The sequence below is a fragment of the Ursus americanus genome, chromosome 7 (assembly GCF_024610735.1).
Source record: "Ursus americanus isolate L20-20 chromosome 7, mUrsAme1.1.p, whole genome shotgun sequence".
Taxonomy (NCBI): domain Eukaryota; kingdom Metazoa; phylum Chordata; class Mammalia; order Carnivora; family Ursidae; genus Ursus; species Ursus americanus.
This window is the reverse complement of record NC_142133.1, coordinates 67,288,615-67,305,731: the sequence shown is the minus strand read 5'-3', so window position 1 is coordinate 67,305,731 and position 17,117 is coordinate 67,288,615. Positions and strand designations below refer to the sequence as shown.

At 37.7% G+C, this 17,117-nt stretch overlaps 1 protein-coding gene and 1 pseudogene across 7 annotated transcripts in view; both read left to right on the top strand.

Moving 5' to 3' along the window:
* The window catches only part of NCOA1 (nuclear receptor coactivator 1), a 239,325-nt gene that overhangs the window by 156,818 nt on the left and 65,390 nt on the right, over positions 1 to 17,117 (top strand). For all 7 annotated transcript variants that reach the window (XM_087863808.1, XM_087863810.1, XM_087863811.1 and 4 more), the window contains 4 exons: positions 2,163 to 2,260; positions 10,811 to 10,988; positions 13,082 to 13,261; positions 14,554 to 14,649. In XM_087863808.1, the coding sequence (XP_087719934.1) occupies positions 2,163 to 2,260; positions 10,811 to 10,988; positions 13,082 to 13,261; positions 14,554 to 14,649 (552 nt within the window). The remainder of the gene's footprint in view (positions 1 to 2,162; positions 2,261 to 10,810; positions 10,989 to 13,081; positions 13,262 to 14,553; positions 14,650 to 17,117) is intronic.
* Positions 5,776 to 10,799, top strand: LOC148109722 (methyl-CpG-binding domain protein 3-like 5 pseudogene; annotated as a pseudogene).

Sequence of the window (17,117 nt, the reverse complement as noted above, 5' to 3'; positions counted from 1 at the left end):
TCCAGCAATTCCATTTGTAGGTATAAATCTGAGACAAATGGAAACATACTTCCACATGAAAGCTTGCACACAAATGTTCATAATATCATTATTCATAAATAGCTGAAAAGTGGAAACAACCCATATATCTTATCAGCTGATAAGTCAAATGAGGTATACTTACACAGTGGAATATTATTTGGCAACAGAAAGGAATTAAGTACGGACAAATGCTTCAATATGGATGAACCTTGATAACAAGGTAAGCAAAAGAAGCCAGTCACAAAGAACCACACATTGTATGATACCATTTATATAAAATGTCCAGAATAGGCAAATCCATAGAAACAGAAAGTAGATTGGTGGTTGCCTAGGGCTTGGGAGTTTTGGGAAAATGGGGAGTGACTGCTAAAGGGCACGAGGTTTCTTTTTGGGGGTGATGAATATGTTCTAAAATTTATTGTGATGGTGGTTGCACAACTGTGAATATACTAAAAAGCATTGAATTGTATGCTTTAAATGCATGAATGGTATGCTATGTGAATTGTAGCTCAGTAAAGCTGTTATTATAAATACTACATAAGATGACATTTTACACCCATTAGATTCACAAAAATCAAAAAAAAAAAAATTGTGACATCAGTTGCCAGTGAGGATGCAGAAAGACAAACCCCTTGAACATTACTCATGGTACATTCTCTGAACAATCTGTCAAACTTAGCACTTTTTCAAAAAAGATTTAATTTATTTGAGAGAGAGCGGCACAAGAGAGCACAAGTAGGGGGTGGGGGGATAGAGGGAGAGGGAGAAGCAGACTCCCTGCTGAACAAGGAGCCCGACGCAGGGCTCAATCTCTGGACCCTGGGATCATGACCTGAGTCAAAGGCAGACGCTTAACCGGCTGAGCCACCCAGGTGCCCCAAACTTAATAATGTTGAAAATACACAGACCCTATATTATCCAACAACTTCACTTTTAGTATTTACCCTAAAGAAACTGTCACACGTGTACAAAAGAGGAAATACTGAAAATAGTTTATTACAGCACTGTATGTGGTGGTCCAAGGACTGTCAGTAGTGGACTAGGAAGTCTAACTCGAGTTATTCATATGATATAATACTCTATCGCAGTTCAAATGAATGAATCAAATCTGTATCAGTGTGCTTAAATTTCAGACATAATACTGAATGGCAAAAGTAAGTTGGAAAAGTCTCTGTATATTTATGTTGGAAAAGTCTCTGTATATTTATGTAAACTTTAAAACTTTACAACACGGTAATATATTATTCATGAAATCATACATGTGTACTTAAGTAATAAAAACAGGCTTAGAAATTATTACGCTGGCCTCAGAATACTGATTAGTTCCGAAAAGGGACAGAGTAGGAATGGTGGCAGAGCATTAGTTCTATGTGCAGCATTTTATTTTTTAAAAAGGAAGGACCTGAAGCAAATGTTAACATCTGTGAAAAATGAACGGTGGCTATGTGAACGTATGCTATGTCATTTTCTGTATTTTTTTAGAATATATGAAATAGTTCATATTTTAAAGTGAAAAAAATGAGTCTCTATATTCAATAATACCACATTTGGTTTTTGGCTGACTAACTAACTAGTTTGACAGATTGGAAACTTATTTAAGTATGGTGCTGTTTTAAGATGATGGATGGCTTTTTCAACATTATTGCACAAAAGAATTCCAGATCATTTAGCGGTTACGGGTTTATCAGTCAGATCACCATGACATGAATGTGAAAGGTTAGCTAATTCATGCAGGCTCACGAAACGAAAAAGCATCTGTTCACTCTTTATTCAATGGCAATTGATCAAACCAGAAAGGGATAAAGAAAAATGGAGGAAATCATCATTCTTCTACAGTTTAGTCATTTCTTAAAAACTTCCAGTGTGTGAAATATTGGACTTAATAGGTCAGAATTCACATTCTCCTGCTGCCACTTATTTGTTATATGATTTGCGACACTTTACTCAACCTTTGTGACCCTCAATTTTGTCATCCATAAAATGAGTATAATTAAGATTAAATAATACTGTTAATAAACATGACCTAGATAGGAGATAAATGTTATTTGAATCTTAAATGAGGTGAATCTATTTCTTCACCAACTTGCCGTCGTGGAAATGCACCCTTCTTGGATGTGTGACTTTTTGTTTCTTTATTATAGAGAAATCCACAACTGACGATGAAGTGCAGAAGTCAGACATCTCGTCCAGCAGTCAGGGGGTGATAGAAAAGGAATCCCTGGGACCTCTTCTGTTGGAGGTAGCTGTTCAGAGTCAGAAAGTGATCCACATGTTTGGTCTAAGCCAGTTTGGTTTTTTCTTTATCTTTTATGTTTTACTTCCAATTAATAAATTATAAAACCAACTAAGTTTTAAAAAACCTTTAATAGTTATTTTATTTTGTAACCTGTTTGACAGTTGTGGCTATTTCAGATTTAAGTGTGAATAATGAATGTGAGGACTTTCACGAAGGCATTCTGTGTAGTCAGATGAAAAACTGAAACCTGCTGGATGGCTTTGCCATTTATTTCTGGGGGGATTGGGACTTGCTGGGAGTATAAAACATTAGAATCATTTAGCTTGCTAGTGCTATCTATATGTCTAAGATAGAATTTCACTTTTAAGTAAGGGATGCCTCACTTTATTGCGGTAGCTGTTTTCCTGAGAAGTTTCCTGACTAAGATTTTTAATTGTTTATGTAAATGCTGTCAGAAAACTTACTATTTTAACAACCCTCTATCAAACTTTTTAAAGTGAAGAACTTTTAAACTGGAATTATTTTGTAATTACTGTGTAATTTTCTTCCCAGCTTTTCCTATCTAATCCTCACTCCCTCTGTTCTCAACGCAGATGTTTTGTTTCCAAGCAGGCTCATCACCTTAAGTGCTCCCTCTCATACATGAATGTTTAAGAACATGTGCGTATGGACACACTCATTCCCCACAGAGTATTCCTGTCTGTCTCTAGGCCTGGTTTCATTTGTATACCTGTATGTATGTGTACACATACATATATAAATACATATACACACACATACGCTTATATATTTTTAATATATTTTGTGAATATAATAAATTCTCCTTTTCTGGTCCTATTCGAAGGCCCTCCTTTCTGGTGAAGTCTTTCTAACAACTCAGATTTGCACAGGTCTCTTGGTTTTCTACCTCCCTTGTGCATTTTTCCCTATTATCCCAACTAATTCCTCTGTTTTTTTTTTTTTTTAATTATTATCTATAATTCCCTCTTCCAACACCGCTAATGTAGGAGTATTGTGAGAATTCAGTTCTTGCTTTTCTAGCCCCAGAAACTTCTTATATGTTCTTTGCTTTACCTTTTATCTCCGTGGAGATGACACCTAAATACATACTTCTTGCTCTTTACCTACTCTGTTCCTGTGTTTTTAACAGGCTGCTAAATATTTTTTGCTCTCCTAGTAGCAGTTCCCCCCCCTCAAAAACTAAATTCTTCATTTTCCCTCTATGTGACACAAGCACTTTATTACTTACACTATCGGTCTTAATGGTTTCTATTAAGGGAATGGGCACATATTTTGTAGAATTGTAACATGTAAAGGACATAGGCCATTGAAACTGGGTAGGAATGACTGCCTTCTGAGCACATGCATGCACATGTAACTGGGAGAGGAGAGCCAACCACATGTGATAGTCTGATGGTTTTTATTCTTTCCTTCTCATAACCTATTAAATTGATTACATGACACATGACCATATCTTGGAAACAGTGTCGTAACAATATAGTAAAAATGTTTATAGTAGAATCTAGGTGGTGAACATACCACCAATTCTGACTACAGAGTTCTTTCAACATTGCTGTATTTTGAAATTTTAAAATATAAGCTATTAGAGAAAAATTTGTTGAAGAAAGAAAAGCACTTTTGGTTCATTTCCAGCTTCATCTCTTTGCCCTGCTTAGCACCTGTCACTGGCCCACTGCTTGGTTACCCTTGGCCCTTCCTGGAGACCTGATGTGTCCTAGCGTTTACTGCCTATCTCCTCTACCCTACAGGATGTTAGTAGGCTAGTTTTTTCATATCTTCTAGCTTTTCTGTGTGGGTTCTGTCTGCCTTCTCAGTGCCCTAAGGTTAAAACTAGCCTCAGGATTCCTTTCAATTCATTAAATATTTTATTAAATTTATTTGCTGCATATAATGTTTTTTGAGATACTAATAAGTATAAGGTGTACAGGTTCTTGAGATTTCTGGGGTTCCTATAGGAAAATGGTGATCATTTAAATCCTAGCTTCCTCACAGGTTCTTCAGAAACCACAGAGATCAGCAAGGACAGCAAGCAGATTATCAACAAACTGAACACAGCACAACTGGAGACAGTATTACTACTGCTACTTTAGTTTATTTAAACCTTCATTATTGCTGTGTGAGAGAAGTCCACAACACTTTAACATGAAGTGAAAATGACAGGAAGACATCCATTCGAAGCTACTATAAAAAGAAAACAAAGTAGGAATTATTTCTTTTAGCCGATGAAATTATTACCCTGAGAACCACGGTGAATCCAAGGAAAGCTGTGGCACAACATCGCACGTGAACGAGATATCATCGGGCAAGCATTTTCAAATAGGAGAAAACACATCAAATTAGAAATTCCGAAACCTCAGAATAGAAATATATTTAGGTTCTTGACTTCAAGGAGCTCATCGTATTTTTATTTATGAACTATAGATATGTGAAACAGACTGCAAAATAGAATTACTAACTTTTACAGCCTTCAAAGTTGCGTCCATCAACAACTTTTTCTGTGCCTTCTTCTGTATCCCCCAATCTCATCCTCATCGCCTTAAACTTTTAGAGTCTAATCCAGGGCAGCTAGGAGAAGTGGTGAAAAGCCACCGTGACACTCCTTGGATTCATTCAGGCTGCAGCCTAGAGCTGCACTATTCAGTAAGCTAGCCACTAGCCACACATGGCTGTTCAGTGTTAAATAAAACTAAAAATTCAGTGCTTCAGCCTCACCAGCCACATTTAACGTGCTCAGTGCCCACATGTGGTTAGTGACTACTGTCCTGGACACACAGATACAGAACTTTCTGCAATGACAGGAAGTTCTCTTTGGCAGCATTGGTCTAGAGGGACTTGTTTAGATGGAAGATGTGCACATCTAAAAAGTAGCCAAGTATCAGCCATTCTATGAGGAATTCTCGTCATACAGTTTTCCAGTTATTCCCATCCCTCCCCTTTTAAACATAAAGTAGCATGAGTTAAGAATGAAGATATTGGAGGTAATTTCCTCACATTTAAAGGGAGAGTGGAATTAGACTTTATTTAGTCAACAAATATTTGTTGCTTGATGCATAGTAAGAACTCCTGCATTTTTTTTTTTATTGTCCTCATTGTCCATTGCTCTCTGCTGTCTAAATTCCTCTGCCTCCTATTCAAAGCTCTGCATTATCTGACTCTAGCTCCTTATCTCCCATTGCTTCCCAAGAAAAATTCTGTTTTGGTCATGGAGGTCTCTTATGTCTTGTTGTGCATTCAGACCTCCTTACCTCACTTTGTGCCATTCCCTACATTGCTGTATGCCTCTCGACACCATTTACCACCCAATCCCTCTTTCTTAAAACTCTTCCTGTTGCCTCCTTGACAGGCACTGTCTCCTCTCTGGCTACTCCTCAGCCTCTCCCTCAGATTTCTCTTTCATCACCTGCCTCTTAAATGTTAGCATCCTTCAGGGTTCTGGGCTTGGCTCTTTTCCTTTTTGTTATTCTGTGCATACTTCCTGGGCAGTTTCATATACATCTATGTCTGTGTCCTGTGATGTATTCATGTATGCGTGTGCACATGTAAGTATGTGTAAATTATCATTTGGGTTTCTTGGTTTTCAAGTGACACCAATTCTGACTAAATTTAGCACATGAGAATTTATTGGAGTGCTATTTGGATGTCACAGAATGATGCTTGGAAATAAGATGAAACCAAGGCATCTTAAGGAGGCTAGGAAGCAGATACGAGACAAATGCTCTCTTAGAAAGACCCGTCTGGGCAGTGCCCTGCTGCTAGAATGAATGCATTCCAGCTATGTTCATTCTTTCTGCAATTCTCCTCAAGGTTCCCATTTAGGTCGGAAGTCTCCCAATAGCCTGATTAAGAATCTCACGAGACCTTATTTAATGGGGAAGAAGTAACTCCCCAAAGGAAATCAGATATTCTTTGGAAGGGAGAGAAGATGATTGTAGTTAAGAACAATAAACAAAAAACCAAATGATACCGTATGTACCTGTAAATTGCAAATGTCTGTCTTTAGCTCAGATCTCTCTTCAGTTTCTCTTTCACTATATCTTGCTGCCTATCTTGCCCATCTAAATGTTGCTTAGTCATTTCAAATATAACATCTTTTTTTTTTTTTTAAGAGAAAGAAAGAGAGAGAGAGTGGGGGCAGGAGAGGCAGAGAGAGAGAGAGAATCTTAAGCAGGTTCCATGCCCAGTGTGAACCTGGTGCAGGGCTCAGTCTCACGACTCTGAGATCATGAGCTGAGCCTAAATCAAGTTTGATGCTTAACCCACTGAGCCACCCAGGCGCCCCTCAAATACATTTCTAAAACTAAATTTATAAATCTGTCCTCTTGTCTCCTGCTTAAAAATAGGGGAAAAAATAACGAAGAGTAGATTTCTTTACCCCTTGGTCCCCTTTCTCAGGGAAAGGCACTTATCTGCCAGAACCCTTACATCATTAATGAGGGATCACCCCAAATCCTCATTCCCACAGCTGCTAGAGGTCACCAAATACTGTTTGTTCTGCCTGTGTCAAATTCTTTTCTATCACTTCCACTGCCGTTGCCTTAATTCAGGCTCTCTCATTCGAACTAGAGTATCACAATAGCTTTGCAACTGTTCTGCTTCCGGTCTGCATGCCAAACCTGTGGCCAGAAGGATCTTTGTAAAAGCAGATCATGTCACTCTTGTGCTTAAAAACATGGCCTTCTAGAAAATGCCCATTGCCTTTAGAATAAATTCCTTATTATTATTATCTTTTTGCTTTTCTTGAAGATTAGAAAAAACACAGTTTGCTGTAATATGTTTCACAAATATAACAAGTTCATACAAGGTGATTTTGTTTTTAACCTTTGAGCTGTTTCCTCTGTTTTGAATGTCCTTTCCACCCCTTATCCACCTGAGTTACTACTCCCTGTCCTTCAAGACTTCGCCCAGGCATAGTGTGGCTTCCTCCCGGGAGTCCGTACCAATGGCAGTCGCTTCTTTACCCATTTCGAGTGCTTCACTCTGTGCATAACCTTTTTGAATTCCTCTTTGTACTATATTATAACTATGTGTACTTGTCTTTTTCCCTTCAGAGACTATAGAATTGTTGAGAATTGTGTGTTTTTATCTCTAGAATTTTTGTCTGTTACCTGGCATGTAGGTGACAGTGAAGCTTGTGGGGTCGTGTAAAGCCAAGACCCTTGGCCAGTGTGGACCCCTGCTGTGAGACACTGGGAGGTCAGGAGAGAACCCCCTCAGATTGCTGATGATGTGCTGAATGGATGGACACTTGTTATCATCTGTGCACAGCTCAGCGAAAGACTGGCTGCCAGGGTGTGGAGAAACAGAAAGATTCCTTCCCAGAAGCACACTTGGAAGTTAATTATATGCACAACATATGAGGGAAACTTGTAGAATAAGAGCGGGTATCAGCAGATTATATTAGTCAGTCATACTTGAGGAAATTAGAGATGTTTGTATATTCATAGAAATAGTCTCAAAGAATATTCCCTGAAATGTTAACAGTCTCCTGGGGGTGAGATTTTGGCAGATCTTCTACTATTTCATTTTCATACTTAAGCAATTTTTATAAGTATATATATCATTTGTAATTAAAAAGCAAAAAAAAAAAAAAAAAAGGCATTTCCAGCAAACGACAGGCTGTCTGCATCCCAGGAGTAGGGTCAGCAGGACAACTCTGCAAACACGAGGGAGCCTTTGTAGACCTGTTTTCCAAGCCAGTCTTTTCTGGGGAAGCTCAAAAGAAATATGATGGCCCAGACTTCACAGAGAAAACGAGACAAGTCCATGTAACTGAGGCCAAGCAGAGACCCGGTGAGAGTTCTACACTCCCTGTAAGGCCGATCGGCTGCATATTCCAGAGGCCAGTTACTATAATAACTTCCCAGCCTGGCAGTGAAATCAGGTACAATCAATGGGAGGAGAACTTGGAGAAGCCCCAGTATGTCTGTGGAAAGGATACTACAGGGACTCCAGGGCTACTACAACGAAGGAGAACTTTTAAGTCCTTTGGATTTTGTAAATACTTTAAAAGTAACTGCACCGAATAGTCCCGGTGAATCCGTAGGTCTTTCTGGTGCTGGATGCTGAGCCCACCATTGGCTAGTCTTCAGACTGGACAGAGATGATCCCAAAAGCGTGTCTTGTTCTCTCCCATTCCCCCTGCAGGTAACAGGCAACTTCCAGAGATATCCAGAGACAGACATGGAGAGTGAAGAAAGCAAGGGAGAGAATAGCTGTGGCTTTGAAGATAGACAGGGTCACCAGGGAGGCAGAGAGGGAGGAATCAAGAAGGATGCCCTGAAAACTAGGTGATAAAAGGGAGAAAGTAGTGCTAAAGAGGCTGGGTAGTATCGCCCTGGCAATAGGTTTGCCATGGAACAACCAGGTTTTGCTTGCCTGTCTTTGATGTTAATACTGTTTCTTGCTCTAAACTATGACACTTAGTTATACCCCACTGTTCTTTATTAAACTCTTTTAAGAGACCAAAAATAAATTAAGTGAAATTCTATTTATTCTGATTCAATTAATAGCTAAGAACAATTTAAATAATTTTAGGTCTACTTTTTAAAAAATTGATATATCTGTATTTCCATTATTCCTATTTTCACATAAACTGCTAGGCAAATAATATGTATTGATCACCTGCTATGAAATTTATAGCTAATCTTACTTAAAAAAAAAAACAAAACGAGGGGGCGCCTGGGTGGCTCATTCGTTAAGCATCTGCCTTCGGCTCAGGGCGTGATCCCGGTGTTCTGGGATTGAACCCCACATCAGGCTCCTCAGCTGGGAGCCTGCTTCTTCCTCTCCCACTCCCCTGCTGTGTTCCCTCTCTCGCTGGCTGTCTCTCTCTGTCAAATAAATAAATAAAATCTTTAAAAAAAAAAAAAAAAAACCCGGTCAGTTAGAAATGAGGGTGCTTTCTGTGCTCTTCTAAACACGAAATAGGTTAGCAAAAGGTTTATATAGGGGTGAGGTTTTTAGATCATTAATCACATCCCTAGGTTTTTACTGAAATTCCATCTTCGTTGATCTCAAACAGTGATTCTTCCAAAGTAATCAAAAGGTGTTGCATTTTCACATTAAAAAAAAAATGAGTTTAAAGCCCACTGAAACTGGAAGATTTTTGAGCAGGTAAAAAGTCCTGTTTTTAAATTTTTAAACTGAGAAGAGAATTCTTACAAGTAATTTTCATCATATGCTAACATTTCAAAACATGCGTTTTCACATACTCTCTCAATAGTGTAAGTGTCTTTTTGAAAGGCAGTTTACTTCTTATTCATTGTTTAAATTTTATCTTTACCCTGCGGGGACAATATTAAGTGTGTTTGTTATTTGGAAAACATCTACTAGGTAACTTATTATCACAAGCACTTGTAGTCATAGAAAACAAATTTAGGACACTTGCCTTTTTAAAAAAGAAAAATGAATAGCCCGTGACATTGTTAGCTCTTTTAAGAATTTTGCCACAGATAACTAGCACACTTATGTGTGATACAAAGGATTTTCACGGTCATTTTACATCTTGTTACAAAATCCTATAGATGTCTTGTTTTTACTGCTTGTACATATCCTATAGCAAGTAAATTGCAATATGTTACAATAACTGGAAAGGTTATAAATAAGGAAGGTGCCGCTATCAACTGCTGCGTTCTGGATCTTCTCTCAGGTTTGTGGTATGTGCCTATCTGGACTGAGTTGAGATATCAGGGTGTCAGTATGGTTTGTTAAGCTTAATTTCTTCTTTATATTTTAGATTACACTATAAATGGAGATTCTAACTTTTTTCCTGCACCTCTAGGATTTAATGCTCCCCTTAGGGCATATACATTTCCTTTTGAAGTCCCCTAACTCTGTTTCGCAGCATAGGAGGCCCTCTGATTTGACTCTTGTCCACCTCTCCAAACTTATTTCCTGCCATGAGCCTGTCTTGTACCATGTACTCCAGCAACTCTAAACTGCTTTTTTGTTCCTTAATGTGCCATGCTGTTCCCTCTGCCTGGAATGTTCTTCCCTCATTCCTTTTCCACTCCTCCACTGTGTCCTGTAGAACGCAGGTAGGGGTCCGTAAAGAGCCTTTCTTTGTCCCCCACCCCAGCCTCAAGTTAGGTATTTTTCTTTGTGCTCACAGAATATTTGGTGTATGGCTCTGACACTGCATTACTAGTATTTTATTATATTTATGTCTCTCTACCACTGTACCCCAAGTTCTTTGAGGGTAGTGACCAGGTCTTAACCTATAATTTAGAGATGTTATGACTGCATGAATATCAATTACCTACTTCACGTCTCCTACCATAAAGTTTCTCTCTAAGGAGGAAGGTTGATAGACTCATTTGTGCCTGCTGTACGTTACTGTACAGTCTGTTTCAAAATCCTGTCCTTCTACAGAAAACATGCAATATTAAATCTTCTATTCAGGCTCCCTTTTTCTTTTAATTTGACATATATTTCTGATCTCTTTTTCAATAGGGAAATGTATATGTTTATTTTTCTTTTATTTTTTTAACCTCCTAATCTCTTAATCATTTTTTTTTTTTTTTGGCTTTGCAGGCTTTGGATGGATTTTTCTTTGTTGTGAACTGTGAAGGGAGAATTGTATTTGTGTCAGAGAATGTGACCAGCTACTTGGGTTACAATCAGGAGGAATTAATGAATACCAGTGTCTACAGCATACTGCATGTGGGGGATCATGCGGAATTTGTGAAGAATCTGCTCCCAAAATCACTAGGTACAAAGCAATGTGTTTTTTAAAAGAACATGAACTCTCTATAGCTTTTTTCCATTATATAATTATTATATTTATAATACATAGTATTATTCTAGAATATAACATATTAAAAATATTTTTAAATTTAATTTCAGCCTGATATGTAAATATGAAGGGAGAGTATCATCAGATAGCTGATAGAGAGCATTCCTTCTCTCCTGTTCCTCTTGTTATGCCCTAGTCATGTGACAGTAGTAGGAAGCAGAGCAGTCAGCTGCCTTGCCACTAGAAGCTTCTGCTTGAAATTAGCTTTGTTTCTAGTTTTGATTATGTCCAGGAAAGAGATAAACGTATATCCTTCCCATCACCCCGCTCAAAAAGAAAAAAAAGGAGGGAGGGAGGGAAAAATATACTGTCATGTTATATATATTATATATATATTAAAATGAACATTTTTGGATATACGTGGTTTCAACTCAGAAGTTTCAAGTATGGTTGGACAGATTGTTTGCTGACAAAGGAGCCCAGCTGAGAGGACGGATGGGGTCTGATTTCCAACCTCTGTTCCATTTGCTAAACCCTGTGCCTGTTCCTTAGCTTATGTGTGCTCTATAAGTAAGGGGAGGGCCTTGACTAGAAATTCTATATAACTAAGCCACACATGCAAATCAAATCTTATCTGTAGCTCTTTACTTTCTACATTATTCACTCAATAGAATGGAAGCTTTATTTCTTCTTTGAAAAGAGTAGTGTGTGTTTATAGTACCTGGGGGCCTGAAATGATTATTTCTGTTAAAATCACCAGTTTGATCTTTGAATTATCAAGGGGTCTTATGTGTTTTGTTATAGAATTTTAGAATATGAATGACTTGAGAGATAATATAGTGGATTCCTTTATTTTAAAGATGGTACAAAGATAAAGTAATTAACCCAAACCTCACAGCTAGCTCATAGCAGAACCAAGACACCTTCCTCCAGTATAGGTTTGTTTCCATGATTCCTCTAACAGTTACAGGCAGATGAGATACTAAAAAGGAAGGAGGGTCAGTGAAGATGATAAAGTAAGAAAACTGTTGGGAATGGTGAGAGAAGAGCGTTAAAAACCCTCTGACTGCCCCCATGGTTTGAATATAGCATTGTAACTGAGAAATAGAAATCATCACACAGTGATGATCACTTAAAATGTACAGACATAGTTTCTATAACTGAATTCAGTTTTCTTGTACCAAGTCAGGCAACATTTATGTTTTAACAGTCATTTTTATGTAATAACTTACTTTTTAAATTTTTATTTTTTAATTTTTTAGGTATGGAGGGAGTGACGGGAGGGGCAGAGACAGAGAGAGAGAGAATCTTAAAGCAGGCTCCACGCCCAGTGTGGAGCCTTACGTAGAGTTCAATCTCATGACCCTGAGATCATGACCTGAGCCAAAATCAAAAACTTAACCAACTGAGCCAACCAGGCGCCCCGATTTTTATGTAATAACTTACTGACTACCCACTATGTTCGAGGCATTGTTGCAAATAAAGTGTGAGAAAAATGGTTATAAGAAGCCAAGGTTGGTCTCTGTCTATTCTAAATATTTTTTTGAGTCACAGTCTCCTTTGAGAAACTTTAAATCCTCTCCCCAAAAAGGTGCGCATTTTCACAAGCTCATCCTTAAGAATGCATGCCTGCCAGGTTAAAATTTCTGCTTGACAATGGATCTGTGGTTTCCAATCATTTTTTCGTTTCCAGGGTATAACTGGAAACAAATGGAAAAGTGCATTAATGAACTGCTATAAAATTCTGAGTAAAAGGGTAGTAAGCTATTAATTTTTAATTTTTGTCTTTAACTGTTTATAAAGACTGTTAATAAATTAGGAATATGTAAGGTCTTATTTTTTAGGGGGGAAATCCTATACAATCTCTTAGAAATGTGACAATTTTGTAATTGGTAGACATTTAGATTTGCTAAGGAAGCTAAGTATCCTTTCGCCTCAGGATGTTAGATGTGAAGAGATCTGTCTTTTAATCTGAATATCTAATAAAGCAGTGGGCTAAATGTATGTCTTTTGTGTCCTTAGAGTTTTTCACCCTATTTGCGGACATATAATCAGTTTTTCTTCCACAGTAAATGGAGTTCCTTGGCCTCAGGAGGCAACACGACGAAATAGCCATACCTTTAACTGCAGGATGCTAATTCACCCTCCAGATGAGCCAGGCACCGAGAACCAAGAAGCTTGCCAGCGGTATGAAGTCATGCAGTGTTTCACTGTGTCACAGCCAAAATCAATTCAAGAGGATGGAGAAGGTAAAACAAAGGGTGATTTTAAGGTGTTTGATTGCTTTTTCCATGGCTTTAAAGATCAGGGAGGTAATTGATCATAAACAGCCTTATTCAGATAGTATTTTTGGTCAGTATATTATGTATCATAGTGGCTTTTCAGCTTACTATGTTATTTCCTAATACTTAAGAAAAAAATTGCCAACATCTAGAATCACCCCTTTAAAATGCCCCCACACTCTCAGTTTTAAGCTGGCATTCCCACTAAAATGTCAAATTCAAACCAACTTGCTGCCTAGAAATAAGAGACGTAGCTAACTGCTGCCAGTTGGAAATGTACCAGATGCAGCAGGCTGTTGAACAGCTCTGATTTTTAGAAAGTTTCAAGTTTAGAGTGTGGTGAATGTTGGAGAATAGAGTTAGCATTTTTGAGGCCATACAAGGTAATTTATAAGGAGAAAGCGTATGAACAGATGAAAACACAGCTGACGCTCTAATACGAACATGGTATCAACATGACATTAGTCAAATATGTGACAGAGGATGAGTTTTCCACGTGAGCTAGTCTGAGCTAAGTGAAGAACATCACAAATTGGAAACTGGAGTAAGGACTGGGGAAGGTAGAAGATGAGAAATTAATCGGATACAAAAAAGGCCATGCCTGCAGCAGGTTTAACCTGCAAATGGGTGCCACAGTCAACTGAGGACTTTTTACAAAATACACAGGCCAGTGCCAGACTGTCTTATATGATTGAGTTCATATTTAGCTGTGTGATATCATGTGTGGCACTCAAAACAATCGGAAATGGGACTTCGAAAAAAATTATAGATCCTGAAACATTGAAGTCCTCCCATCAAGGACAAAATAATTGCTTCTTCAGAAAGAGTTAAATGTTTTTCTCATATGGTAATTATTATCTACACAATGGTTATAAGAATAGTCTTTGTAGCTGTTAAGTACTGGTAAGTATAGGAAATTGACTAAAAACTGTATTTTAAAAATCACTGTGTTCCTTAAGTCTAGTGAAAACTACTTCTTCAAGTTGTTATCACCCAGTACATGAGATGTGTCCATCTTCTCTGTTTTATATCCGAACATTCAGTGTGAAGGGATAATTTTTGCTAACCAGATCTCTACCCGGAGCTGCCAGTTTTTGGTTACCAGCAATTTTATCTCTTACATTATGAGATGAGAGTGACTCCAGTATTGTGTCAGATCCTATAACGTGTTGTTTTTATGAAAACCATTAATGGCAAATGATAGATGTGAACTGTTTTCTGCCCTCTTTTCTTCAACTTCCCTTTCTTGTTTTGGGCAGATTTCCAGTCATGTCTGATTTGTATTGCACGGCGATTACCTCGGCCTCCAGCCATTACAGGTGTAGAATCCTTTATGACCAAGCAAGATACTACAGGTATTAACTGCAAAGTCTAGAATTACATACAAAATTTTGTGTCCTTCTCTTGTCTGCTGTTCGGCTTCTGTTTACTTGTCTTATACAGAAAATATTTTAAATAATGGTCTTGATTTTGTGCATTTTATTTTTTTGTATTAATTTTTTTTAAGATTTTACTTTTAAGCAGTCTCCACACCCAACGTGGGGCTTAGACTCACAACCCCAAGATCAAGAGTCACACGCTCCACTGACCGACCCAGCCAGGCACCCCATTCATCTTGTGTATTTTAGATGCTGTAATCATTGCCATGGGCAGGGTGTTGGGGAGAACATTATAACTATACACATATTGTTTTGGTTATAAATTATTTTTCATAATCATGAAGTAAAATTTTTAAAGAAATTTGGCAATGTAGATGTAGATATATTTATTTATAAATGGTGGTTTTAAAATTATGCTTTGGTGTATCTGGCTATTTCTTTTTCCTTTCCTCTTTTTCTTTAAATGTATTTAGCACATACGGATTAAGTTCCTAGAACCGCCTGTCACTATGTGTGACGGCTCAGGGTATACATGGCTGAGCAAAAACCAATAACGTAGTTACAAATTGTGGTACATTTTATGATGGAAAAGTTGTGAGATGGTAAAAGGCAAACTAATAGGGAGAACCTATTTTTAAATTAGTTGGTTAACAAGTGCCTGTCTGAGGAGCTGATACTAAGCTCTAAGCTCCAAAAGATGAGGTGGTGCCAACTCTGCAAAGTGTGGAAGGGGTGGCAAGGAAGGGTCACTGTGCAGCATGAGTACTCCTGAATGAGGAAGGAGGGCTAGCTGCAAAGCCCCGTGGGAAAACAGACAGTGCATTAGAGGAACTGAAAGAAGGGCAGTAGAACTCAAAAGGGAGAGCTGGGAAGTAAGGCCTCTAAGTAAAGGCCTACTTCAGATTTGACTTTCAGCCAAAACAAATTGCTATTGTTCTTTACAATTTTCTGTAGTACTTTTCATATATTTATGTAATCTTCACTTTAACACATCAAGTTTCAGACTTTTACGTCAGAGTTACCTATGTATCAATTACCCCTTCATTTTAAAATAGGGATTGATACCCTAGAGATATTTTTTAGCAGACCAAGATTTTAAAAATAATTTCTACTGAATTTTATTCTTTGTGAAAGTTTAGTTTTAATGTACTTTTTGACTTTTACCATTATTTGTAACATTTGTTAATATTTGTTACATTATTTATTAGTTTTTTAGTCCCAGAAATTTAATATTCCTGTTGTGTGCTTTATTCTTGTGTTTTTAAAGATAAGCTCCCAGCTGCTGTTACTGAGGAGTAGGTGGGGATAAATTAGCACAAATAATACAGTATAGTAAAGAGAATGTCTGGGACTTGGAGATACAGCATCGGCGCCTAGTAATTAGCCGTCACCATAACTTTCTTCCTTCCCTCTTTGAGTCGACCATCTACATGTCCTTTTCCATTTTTCGCCAATGTACAGCTCTGGAAAAATTGAATAACCTTTATTGAAAACCAAAAATACTAATGTGTGGGGAAAAAATAGGGTCCACTGAAAAATATAACTGGTCTTTTGTGTCAGTAAAACCAAGTAAGGGCTTGTGAGCAGAATAAAAGCAGGCTGGAAAGAGTGGTAGTCAGGTTACCGAATAATTGGGGAGATGAAGGAGTCCTAAAAATTATCGGGATAATTTAGGAACAGTGTATTTCAGCTTTTCCTCATATTGCATTTCTATACATTGAATCTTAAATTGGATTATTTTGTTTTTTAAAATTTATTTTAGAGACAGAGCATTACAAGCAGGGGGAGGGGCAGAGGGAGAGGGACAGAAGCAGACTCCCTCCTGAGCACAGAGCCTGATGTAGGGCTTGATCTCAAGACCCTGAGATCATGACCTGAGCTGAAATCAAGAATCAGATGCTTAACCAACTGAGCCACCCAGGTGGCCCTTAAATCGGATTGTTTTAAAGACTGTATTTTCCCATAGGAGCAGTATTATTACTGGCAGTTTTGTTCCCGACCAAGGACCCAGCATTAAAATCTTACATGTACGTGATTTTAAAGTAAATGTGTACAAATTTAAAATTAAGTTCTGAATCATAAAATAATTATAAATCTGGAGGGAACCTCAGAGATCATGGACTCTAGCCCACTCATTTTACAAAGGATAGAATCTTGAGTTTTCCAAAACCATACAGCTAATTACTGAGAACGGACATCCATAGGTCCTAATATAGAACTCTTCCTTTATATTGCATTGCCTTCCACCAAAGCACTATTGCAAGGACATCACTGTACCATACACACTTATTACATAAAAGGTACCAGAGGAAATGTAAAATATAAGGAAAATAGAAGGGTGCCAAAGAAATATAGAGTGTTCTTAAAATGTAAATAACATTTTATTATATTGTTGAATTGATTTAGATAAAAAAATAATAAACTAGTTGCAATAAGTATTAGAT